The following is a 12,572-nucleotide window of genomic DNA, read 5'->3' as shown; positions in this document are numbered from 1 at the left end:
AACCAGCCAATGGAGCTGGGGGAGTGGTGTCTGTGGCCGAGAGCCACACGGAGCTGCTTGTGCGCCTCCACCTAGGAGCCGGACCTGCTGCTGACCACTTCCGGGGTGCAGCATGGTCCGCGGTGCCAGGACAGGCAGGAAGCCTGCCTTAGTACCCCTGCTGCGCTGCTAACTGGGAGCCACCCGAGGTAAGCCAGTGCCTCAACCTCCTGCCCCTGCTCTGAGCCCCCCCAAACCCGGAGCCCCCCCCCAAACCCCTTATCCCTGGCCTCACCCTAGAGTCTCGCCCAGAGCCCTGACCCCCTCCCGGACTCCTGCCCCAGTCCAGAGCCCCCTTCCACACCCTGAACTCCTCATTCCCAGCCCCACCCCGCAACCCTCTGCCCCTGCCCTGAGCCCCTTCCACACTCCAAACCCCTCATCCCCAGCTCTGTTGGGTCATGGGCATCAACAATTTTCTTCAACTGGGTCGTCAGAAAAAAAGTTTGAAAACCACTGATCTATACCATCACTGCTAGAAACCTAATATAAGGACTTTGCAATCATTTATATGTGTATGATCTATTAACCATTTATAACTCTTCTTTTCTTTTATTAATAAAATCTTTAGGTAGGTTACTAAAGATTGGCTGACAGTGTGATATTTGGGTAAGATCTGAGATTCATATTGACTTGGGGCTATGTGTCTGATCCTTTGGCATTGGAAAGAACATCACATATGGTGAAATGGGTTTTCAGTAACCTCTCACTACATTAGATTTGGTTGTCTGGACGGGAACCAATGGCTGGAATGCCTAAAGGGGACTGTGTTTGGCTTCTAGTTAACCAGTGGGGCACTACAGAAGTTCTTTTTGTTACTAGTTTGGTGAATCTAATTATAGAATAAACCACCAGTTTTTGTGGTTTGTCTGCCCTGCTTCTTGCAGGCACCTGGTCATACACCCTAACACTTTTCACAAAGTGATCACTCAATATCTGATCTATCAGTCCTCACCTCAAAGGAAACCTGCACAGCACTCTCAAAAGACAAGCCTGGTAGTTTAAATTCATAACTCTGCTAGACCCTAAAAATCATGGACTGAACACAGACACTGGATTTATGGCTTATTACAACAATCTGTAAACCACTGACCCCCCCACCCCCAGTATTATGACTGCAGAAGTGTTAACAGGCCACTCTACCTTGAATGGATCCTTAGAATATGTGCTGATTACTTATGCTAAACAATTCGTGCCACCTTGCATTTAGCTGTGATGCTCGGAGTACCTTTCCCAGACCTGAAGAAGAGCTGCTCTCTCTCTCTGACCAGCAAAAGTTGGTCCAATAAAATATATGACCTCACTCACCTTATTTGTCTAACCATCGTATTCACACCGTTTCAGGGCAGCAGAGCCTGGTGTGGGGTTTTCTATTATCAGCAATGAACTGGCTGACATGCGGTTATATGCTGTTGCACCACTCTGTCATTCTAAAGCTCCAGCTTCAGCCATGTAGCTCCTAAAATTCCATCTCCACTCACCTATGTCCCCATCCTGAAAGATGCTGAGAACTCTCAATTCCTCGTGATTTCATTTAGAATTGAGAGTGCTCGGGCTTAGGCCCCAGAATCATCTAATCTGAAAATATTAGATCATTTGAAAAGGCTGAGTGATTTCCTAAATTCTCCATTTAGTAGAGAATGTCTTTATCCTTATTTTGATTTAATATGGCAATCCAAAATTTTTCACGCAAGGGATGTATGAAATAGTTTCCTACTTTTCAGATATCAAACTGCTTTATTGCATTGAGGAACACAGATTTTGTTGTGGGTTTTTGTTTTGTTTTGTTTTTTTTGCCATGGTAAATACTTGTCACCAAGTATCAGAGGGGTAGCCGTGTTAGTCTGAATCTGTAAAAAAGCAACAGAGGGTCCTGTGGCACCTTTAAGACTAACAGAAGTATTGGGAGCATGAGCTTTCGTGGGTAAGAACCTCACTTCTTCAGATGCAACCTCACTTCTTCTACTTGCATCTGAAGAAGTGAGGTTCTTACCCACGAAAGCTCATGCTCCCAATACTTCTGTTAGTCTTAAAGGTGCCACAGGACCCTCTGTTGCTTTTTACTTGTCACCAAGTTACCCAAAATGTATTTAATTTTTTTCATCCATATTTGCATTTCAGTTTCTTTGTATCTTGGTTGTGTTAATGCAAGACACGCTGTGACTACTGCAAGAGGTTTGGGTCACTGTACAGTATATTCTTTTTAGTACATTAAAGGAATGCCAAAACAAACACAGAAAAAAAAATAATCCTAGAAAGTAAATGGTGTAGTTTGTTGATCGCCATATGGTGAATTGTCTCAAAGGTCATAAAAGGCGGGGTGGGGAGGAACCCTGTCCTCTGGTGGAGCATCTGGATTTACATTGCATTTCCAGATTGTTTACTTTGGCATGCAGCCAGATCTGCATAATTTTTCTATTATGCTTGTTTGATGGGTTAAGGGGAGGTGTAAGGATGACTTCAAGGAGTGGTTCTGTATTATTTATTTGTATTAAAGGGCTTTGTAAGAGAGTTGAAGATTATAAACTAGTCTAACTAAAATTTAAGTGCAAAACAAGGTGAAGGTCAGTTGCATTATCAAAACTTAGCTTAGGTCAAAGCCAGGAAGGCAGGCCCATTTTGATCATAACCCTGGCCTGCACTTTTTCCCAAACAGCAGATATACTTTTGTATTTTTACAGGCAGTTTGTTATTACTAATTAACAGCAGTTACTGTGAGGCAAACTGACAAAAGCCAAGAAATCTAAAATGCTCCTGAACAATCAAAAATAACCACAATGGTTGAGGTTGCCCTCCCACAGAAGAACTCACTGGAGAGGAAAATCACATCTGGAGACTGCAAGAAAAGCCTCATGAAGTTTCCTCCTCCTCGCCTGCCAGGGCAAAGGGGAAGGGCGGTATGTGTTTGCAGCTTCTCAAAGCAGAAAGAGGGGGAGGCATGCTGTAACTCAAGGATCTGTGTGGTAAGCAAAGGACAACTGCACACAGCTAAGAATCCTCTATGCTGCCTGCAGGCCTCTCCTCCCCAGTAGCAGCCCAGCTCTTTTAGCATTGCTGCCATTGGCAGAATTCCTTGTGACTGAACACAAGCCCCTCTCTCTACTGGAGTTAGCAGCCACAAAGGGGAATTGGCGCTGCCAGAAGTAGGGATTTCCCAGTGGGGTCCCGGAGAGACCATGTACAGAGAATAGCTGTTTCCAGTTCTTGCTCAGTGCCCCCACATCCCTCCTCCTGCCTCTAATCTGTGTCCTGTTTTGGAGGAGCTCCAAGTCAAATGGTCACACAAGGGAGCAGGCAGTGAAGGCACAGATCTCCCTTTCTTTTCCTTCCTCTCGTCCCCCTCCCCCACCCCACACCAAATTATGCTTTCCTCTGGTCTCACAGAACTGGAGAGGAACAGCAGGCTCAGTAATTGCTAAGCAGGAGTCGGGGGAAATATTTACCTTAAACTTTTTTTTTAATCTACCACCAAATACATGCTAGACACTGTGCAGACAAATATGAGGACAAGGTCCTTGCCCTGAACCCTTGCAATCTAACTAGAATATTACAAAAATAAACATAGCTTTGGCTTTGAAGGCTCTTTCTGCTTTTAAGTAAGAAACACTTTACAGCTACAATCCAGGTTATTATCCAAGACTTGCACTCACACAGCTGTTGTTCTATGCTTCCAGTCATCTGCATTTTCACAGGCATCGTTTTGTTTATTCTGTTTTGCTTTGTGCATACCTTTACGTAATGAACACTGTTATTGGGCCCTCTAGGTAGACTTAATATTTTTTCCTAAAATAAATATCTTGTGGCTTTTATAGCTGGTTAAAAATATTACTGTGTTCCCTAAAAATCATTGTAGATCATTCCTGTTGGGTGAATATGTAGCTGTTGGAGTCCACTGAATTGTTTCACTGTTCCTCCTAGAAACTCTGCCTTTGGAGCTATTCATCAGTCCTGTAAACATATCTGTAAATAATTATTCAAACGTGTATATATGGGCCCCAATTCTGTGAAGCACTTAAGCATATGCCTAGCTTTGTTCACCTTAACAGCTCCACAGACTTCAGTGGGACAGCTCACTTGAGCAAAATTATGCACATGTTGGTGCTATGCGGGATTGGAACCTTTCTTTGTAAACTACAATGGCTTCCTTTGGATGGAATACTGTATAGACCAACAGTAGCTTTTTAGTTATATTAAACCATGGTGTTGAGCTGTCCATGGTAGTCTTGCCTCAACATGCTGGTGTGTTGTGTTTTGTTACTTCTTTGCCCAAGAAGAGGCAGCTACCAATAAATCTTCCCTAGTGGGCGATTTAATTTAACTAGCCCCTCCAGTGCCATAAGATCTCTCTTCTCCATACTCCACTGCTGTGTCCTCTTGGATCTGTCCAAGCCTGTAGTGGTAACTGCAGGCACAGTAAAGTGGATACTCCAACAGCAATATCAAGGCCTCTCTGTTGTGACAGTTAGTGACTAAAGTTGTGTGGAATATTTGGATTTCTTACTGGCAATTGGGAGGCACAGAGGATAATCACTTCAGGGAAGAAATGAGAAGCAGAAATTATCCAAGATCAAAGATCCTGTTTTCATGCAAATATTAGTAGTAAAGGATGAGGTAACAAAGTATAAAGAACTGAACAGATAAAAATTAGTTCAGTTGTTTTTAAAATGGTTGTATTCTGGTGCCCCTCAACTAATATGTATCAGGAAGTTTGTGAAGGATAAGTCCTTCTTTGTAGGCTAGCAGAGTAAAAGGGTGTGTGTGTGTGTGTGTGTGTGTGTGTGTGTGTGAGAGAGAGAGAGAGAGAGAGAGAGAGAGAGAGAGTACATGGTTTCGCCTCAACAGTTTTTCTTAGCACCAAAGGCAAAATATTCCAGTAGACCTTTTAGATAATGGCAGTCTGGTACAATCGAGATCTGCTGTAACACAGAGGTAAATTTAATGACAAAGAAGACAAACTCAGAGAAGAATAAGATTCTCAAATTTTTCTTCCTGTTGGGTTTGTTGATTTGTGTCTAGACATACTTAATACTTTCAGGTCAATCTGAAGATGTTGGGCTCTAATAAATCACCATGAAGATGTTGAGAGATGCATGTGATATAAAGGAATGTATAAACAGGCCTTTCTCTTTATTTCAAGGAAACTTGCCAAGTGGCATAGGATATACAATACCTCCTTTGTCCTTGCTCTAACTAAGGGTATCCATCACTCAGAATCTCTGTCACCATTGTCTTGTAGCACTGTTTTTAGACCAAGGTGACAAAGTCAGGTGGAACAACTGTCTCATCTTGCTGTTTCATCTCTTATTTCATGTCAATGTTATCTAATATTTTGAGATCAAGGTATCAGTGGTAGGATCAAAATCCATGAATCCCCTTTTCTTAGCTCTCCAGCCTGAACCTTTCAATGCAACTCTCAATCTTTTTTTATAACATATAGCCTTCATTTTAGATCCAAACTTATATGTCCCACATAATGTACTGCTGTTTCCCTTTCTGTTACTATAAATCATGAATATTGTACGCTCTGCATTGGGAAAACTGTCAGGAAATATGATTAGTTATAGAGATGAATTCCTCACCACTTTATATTTCCATCTCCACTTTTGCTAAAGAAAAATGTGGACATTAGGGAGGTTTCACAGTTAGAGGGTTAATACTTCATAGTAAGTGGCTTTTGATCTACAGAATTTATGGCACTTTGAGCAGTTCTCTCCTCCTCGCATTGACTTGTGACTTCTCTATCCAAAAGAGGAAGAAAATGTTGGGGATGCTCAATATTGTCTCTTGGTCTTATGTTTCCATCTAGTGGAAAACTGGGAAACCACAAAAGTAAACATGCCCTTCTTCTGACCTGGCTAGCTCTTGCATGTGTTTTTCTCCAACATTAAAAGAAAACCAATTTTTAGAGAGAAAAGACAGCTATATGCTTTTGTTAAGTGATCAATTTTATTAGGCATTGAGTTGTTTTATCACTTGTGAAAGGAATCAGATGGATGGAATCCTATAGACTCAAGATAGGGCAAGATTCTTCAGACAGTCCAGTCAATGCACCTTAATTAACCACGGAGGGACCACCATTAGGGTGAGAAGTCCCCATGCATAGCCAATCCTTGACATGTCTGCTAAGGCTTTCCACTGGGCACTAGACTGTAACTCACCAAACTCATTTCACAAAGGCAAGCAAACAATCATCAGGTGGTAACAACTGTTGATCAGTACTAGCATGCTGGATTCAGACAGGTAACGCATGGGTTTGTGGCACTATATCTCATTACCAATTCTCCCTCCCCCAACTATCTATCTAGATTAGAACAAGAAGAAAACACAATTTGGTACAGTTTTTAATTACTAGACCTTGCTATTTTGGGGAACATTTTCCCCCATAGATAATGTTTACAGCAGACAAAGAAAGTACATTAAATATTACATTAGAGACAATGGTTCCGTATGCTCTAATAAATATTGGCTATTTAACCTTCCAACTACTTGAGAAAAGTTTTCCCAAGCTAGGTGTGATTATGTATTTACGTACACTTAAAGTATGCTCATTCATTTGTATGATTCTATTTACTCATGTAAGTGTGGCCAATTAGGAGCCTAGCTTGCCATATGCTGGCTAAAATACAAGATTAGTGCAAGCATCATTAGATAAGTCCATGCATAGATTAGCCATGTTCAAATGTACATATGCAAATGTGCAAGTGTAATTTTGAAAGTCTGGTCCGCTATACTTTGTCCTTCTTTAAAAGTTTAATATTACAAATTACTACACAAAAAGGGCTGGAGACATTTTTTTAAATCAAGAATACAGTAGAACAGTGCCTTAGTTCTAAAGAAGAATGTGATTTTTGGTTCTGTTGATCAGATCCCAATTTTTTTTTTCTTTTACAGAACATAGGAAACTTGGCAATCTGACTGTGACAGTGAAAAAGACCATCCCTTCTCCAGAAGCTATACAGATCCTCTACCAGCGCATGAGATATGAATATGAGTTCTACTACTATGTCAAAGAACAGTTTCACCTGCTAAAGCGCAAATTCGGACTTAAGTCTCATAGCAGTGAACCACCTCCCAAGCCAGAATTTTTTATTCCTTCTCCCCTGGAAACTGAAGAACCAATAGATGATGAGGAGCAAGATGATGAAAAGTGGTTAGAAGATATCTATAAAAGGTGATGCAAGCACCGAGCTCTCCTCTGGTGACCCCTCCAGCTTTCTCAATATTTTTTTATTATTAAAAAAAATATTCCTTAAGGGACTGAGTTAATGCGCAGCAGCATTTAAAAGAAAAAAAAGTTCCCACATGTTGGGACAATTGAGAGACACCCGGTTTTGCGGGTTATATTTGTTTAATTTTATTATATTTTTCTTGACTCCATAGGATCCTTTATATGACAGATTTTAAGATGGAACCATCTGTCATTTCATCACAAAATAACTTTTGCACAGTAAAATGCTGCTGTACACATGCACCCATTTGCAAAACAACATATATTAGACATCATTTACCAAGTAACTTTCATAAAATCTCTGTCACAAGGAAGTCTTAATACCATGCCCATTACTGTGGCATTGAACATCTGACATCATTTATAAGCTAGTAGGGATACCACTGGAGCATAGTAACAACCTCTGAATAGCAAGCAAATATAAACGGTTATATGATCCAGAGCCATTGTTACAACATGTAACTATATTGGACTCAAAACAGTAGAGAGTCTCCCCTGGGGGACTTCCAGTGAGCGGACTACAATGCACACTTCAAGCAGATTATATCAGGTGAAATAAAACAGGTTAAAGAACCCAGTTAACTAGAAGGGTTCACAGAGTCAAAGTGAAAAAAATTATCAGTGAAGTTGAATGATTGAGATGAATGGGTAGATGGAAAGCCAAAGGGACAGTATTGTGTGGTCTTGGGATTTTGCTTCTGCAGTTGAGAATATTGCTCTTAGGCTCTGGAGGATGAGGTGTGGTGCGTAGTTTTTATTTTAAAGAAAAAAAGTATACTATTGTCGTTCCTACCCTGGGACACAGACAAATTTGGGTGGAAGTAAAGTAAACGTGATTTTAAAATGAGGGATGCTTTTTGTATTAAGAGACATTGACAGGTATGACTGACAGGTATGACTGACATCTTGCATACTGCATAACGATAAAATAAAACAACAACAAAAATATCAATGTAGCATCAAAAAACCAAAACACATTCAATGGTATATTGGTATGAACAACACTGAAAGTTTAAGTATTGTTATCAGGAAACACTAAAAGGTGGAGTGAATGGGACTGGGTGATGAAATGGGGACAGTTCCATTTAAGGTATCCCCAGGATTTCTGGTACAGTTTTGTGACATTTAGGGCTTGAATTTAACTTGGACAACATGCCCATACGAGCCAGTAAGTATCTAGTTTGCACTCCTAAACAGACTACTCCAATCTTGGGTCCATGAACATAGGAGTAAGCAGAGCTACTTCCTGTTTGCTCCCTTCCTGGAACCAAGTGAGTGAGGGATGGGTGGAGTCTTGGCTTTGCATGCACACTCGCTTGTGAGTATGGCGTGAGCAGGGGTAAACTACTAGCGCATAGACCAAGGAAGAAGTGCAGGAGGAATTGTGGCTCTGAGGGGTGTCTCTACATCACAATGCCTCCCTACATCACTTCTGCAGTGGTACAACATGTGCACCACACCTTGCACGGGGCTGTGCCTATATTCACAATTTAATACATGCTAGATTTCTTCTAGGTCAGTGGTTTTCAACCTTTTTCCATTTGAGGACCCCTAAAAATTTTCAAAAGGAGTTGCAAACCCCTTTGGAAATCTTAGACATAGTCTGCAAACTTCCAGGGGTCTGCGGACCACAGGTTGAAAATTACTGTTCTAGGCAATTTTGGCTGGTCTCTTTGGTAATTGCTTCAGGGGAGTTTCACTGTCTATGTATAGTCTGCAAAGTGGACCTTCATTTGGAAGTAAAAAGCAAAAGTTATTTTGTGATTGAGGTATGTGTACAGGCCCAAGCTATGAAGTGCTTTCCAGAGGCTTCCCCTTCCATGAGCCTGCAGGGAGCCAAAATATATGGTGGACCATCTTGATCATCTAAGTGGTCTTTATTATACTCGTCCGCAGAGAACAGAAGTAAAGAAGCATAGCTGTGTTAAGACATGATAATTTGCAGAAAATATTACAGGGGGGAATTTTATTCTCACTCCTTACATTCCAGTTGTGTGGTACCAATGCACTACTGTGAAGGAAGGCATTAAAGAAAGCTGCAAGTGGCATAGATAACAATTAACATAGTCACTAAAATATGAATCTGCTGCATTGTATATTTTAAGTGGTTTCTATGAAATTACATTGAAAGAGTAATGATTAGTTTACACACTGTGGAATTGTTATATTTTGGAAAGACAATTAATATTCTCATCTTTTTAAAACAAATTCTGTTCGAGTCCTTTCACAAGTGTCATAGCAGAATAATCAGTCACTTAACTCATTCACCCTTCCTGCAAATTCACTTCAGCTTACTGTAGACATTTCAGTCTATTTTTATCTTAATTTAATGATATCTTCAGCCCTGATTACTTTATAACCTAAACATAAAAACTGGTACGTGATTTATTCTCTGGATTTTAATGTTGTATTTTTCCTAACAATTGACCTGGCCTCTTCTCCCTGAATGGTAACTTCATGAATGTGTTTGGCACATAAACGTCTACAATTCCTGATCCAACAGTCCCTTTGTCTGTCATGAAATGTTTTATATTTTACTTTAATGTTTAAAAAGTACATTTTAAGCTGGTTAATCTTTGACTTATTTATTATAACTTTCCAGCACATTCCAAATTCTAAGTTGCTCAGGAAGGAGTTGATTTAAATGGTTTTATTTTGGTCTGATGGATTTTTTTTTTAAACAAAAATCACTGTTATAAACCTTTAGCCCACTACAGCTTTGCAGTAAGTGCCGTATATGCACCTGTAAATCTTGCGGGGGGGTGGGGGACGGGGCGGGGGTGTACTTGATAAAAATAAGAAAACATATCTGTACATTAGCTTAGCTTTAAATGAAAGGAATCTTCATTTGGTATGAAATATTCTTTAACTTATTCACTACCCTCTCTGAGATTCTGAAATATAAAAAACCCGTGTGGGAGGAGGTTTTGTTTATTGGGATGTTTTTGTTTTTAACTCCAGTGATGTTTGAAAATACAGCTTATGCTGTTCTACTCTGCCTCGCCATATCCTGTTTGGTTCCTTCTCATCATAGCCTGTTTGGATACCCAGGTTTTCCTTATCTGGATGTAATGCCAATGGATGGCACTTCATCTGGAATCTCACCCTCTGGAGCTTTCTTTTATACAGCATAATTTATTATCTAAAAGGCCATACTGCAACAGTGAGATTCAGGCAGGTTGTTTCTGGGTGGTTATTCTACATCTTGAATTGCCTTGAGGTACAAGGCCAAAGACTCAGTTACTTTAACCACCTGATAAGTGCCGTAAATATCCAGAGATGCACTGCCTGGTGTGCTTTATTGCTGTGAAGTTGAACTTATTTTTATGTACAAAGGGAAACAGCTTCGATCCATACACTGCATTTTACTAGATATTCTAGACATAGTAAGATTATATTTGATACCCAGTCTTAAAAGCTCCAATTGTTTCCAGAGTCTAAAGTCATTTTAAAATGTAAAAAATCACCAGTGGCAGTGCTGTCATACTAAACAGAAAATAAACCATTGTTATAGTGCAACATTCTGGGGGGAAAATAAACTTTAGTTATAAATTTCAAGTGATCGTGATGATAGTGGTGCATGTTTGTTACTGTTTCTCTTCCATGTGCATGGCTGCATCAGAACATCTAAAATGCATGAGGACGAGGAGTAGCTCAAGATAACTGAACATGTATAAAATGAATGGTACATTTGGAGTATTTCAATTTGTTTTAAGTTCTTTGTCCCTGGTCTTTGTGATGAATTGCTTTGGTTTTGTTGTATAGTTTGATGATCAGTGCCATAAAAACGTTAAACGGAGTGATAAAATTCAACCATTGGTGAATAAATCTTCAGGTTCTAGTTGCTAAAAGCCATTGAAGTCTGACTCCTATCAGTATTTATTACAGTAAAATTAGTTTTTAAAGGGAGGGCACACTATTTGTACTGATAGGGGAAACCAGGTTGAATGGCATTTGTACACTCACACCAAAAAAAAATCTATTGTCCACCAAAATGTAATTTAAAAACAATAAGTTTAAATCCTATACAAAATAAAGTCCTGTCATTCACAACTAAGGTTGAATGGTGCATTGTGTTTTTTCCTTAACTTAAAAAAAAAAACCCTGCAGTATTCCATATTAATAGCCCCAGTTTTGCAATAGCATTACTGTAAGCTGGAATATTTAGGATCATTGCATTATAATACTATAGCACTTTCTCTTTTTTTAAAGGAATCAGTGCACAGAGGTCCACTGAAAATAATTCAGCATCCTGTTTGCACAAGCAAGTACTCAGCATTGTTATCTATAAATTGTCATCAATGCACTTGATCTGATGTACAAATTGAAGACAACTCAGACCTTATCATAAGGAATTTCAGTCTTAGGACCTAATCTTGCAAACCACTACCAGCCGTAGTGCTTACTGCCATGAAATCAGTGGGGCTACTCTCTCTGGTATACACTGGTCACCAGTCAGTGTTTGAAAGTTTAAGCCCTTGTTCAGACACAAACAAAACCGTTCAGATGTGCATATCACACTGGAAGACAATTCAGTGGAAATGACTCTTAACCTGCAAAACTTGAGTAGCAGGGGGGAAAGCGCATGTTAAAGATTTTTTTGTAAGGCCTACATCCTCAGCTGGCATGAATTGACATAGTACCATTGGTCTGGCCGCCTATATTTTGCCTCACTTATAACTCAAAAGCTGTCTGATGCATTTGCTTCAGATTGTCCAAAAATGGATGCACTCTATGCCTAACTATGGTGTGAAGGGAATTTTTACAGCTCTGTTATAACTTGTTGAAAATAGGGCTGCATAATGGAAACGCTGACACGCCTTGACTGGCAGCACAAACATGCCACTGTGTGGTACTTGAAGCATTGTATACTGGCGCTTTTGATGGACATGTGCATTCCTTCTTTCTCATACAGCTCTCCTGGCTGGCAGGTGGCACAAATGTATTTGGCCACATGCTGTGCTTCCCCAAGAACAGCCAGCATTAGTTGAGTGGTAAGATTTGACCAATGGTGTATTTCAGGGGTTCTCAAACTCGGGGTCGGGACCCCTCAGGGGGGTCGCAAGGTTATAACATGGGGGGTCGCAAGCTGTCAACCTCCACCCCAAACCCCACTTTGCCTCCAGCCTTTATAATGATTTTAAATATATAAAAAAGTGTTTTTAATTTATAAGAGGGGTCACACTCAAAGGCTTGCTATGTGAAAGGGGTCACCAGTAAAAAAAAGTTTGAGAGCCACTGGTGTATTTGAATGTGGATTTGAGTATAAACGTGGATTTCCTTTTCTTAGTATGTAAAGGAAGTT

General features: G+C 40.1%; 1 protein-coding gene across 1 annotated transcript in view; it reads left to right on the top strand.

The window, feature by feature from the left end:
* The window catches only part of UST (uronyl 2-sulfotransferase), a 276,029-nt gene extending 264,714 nt beyond the window's left edge, over positions 1-11,315 (top strand). Inside the window, exon 8 of the mRNA XM_034765450.1 lies at positions 6,931-11,315. Within this exon, the coding sequence (XP_034621341.1) occupies positions 6,931-7,214 (284 nt within the window). The 3' untranslated portion in view covers positions 7,215-11,315. The remainder of the gene's footprint in view (positions 1-6,930) is intronic.
* The last annotated feature ends 1,257 nt before the right edge of the window (positions 11,316-12,572 follow it).

Source organism: Trachemys scripta, chromosome 3, assembly GCF_013100865.1.
Source record: "Trachemys scripta elegans isolate TJP31775 chromosome 3, CAS_Tse_1.0, whole genome shotgun sequence".
Classification (NCBI taxonomy): Eukaryota; Metazoa; Chordata; order Testudines; family Emydidae; genus Trachemys; species Trachemys scripta.
Note: the sequence above shows the minus strand (reverse complement) of the source record. Positions and strands in the feature narration are given on the sequence as shown.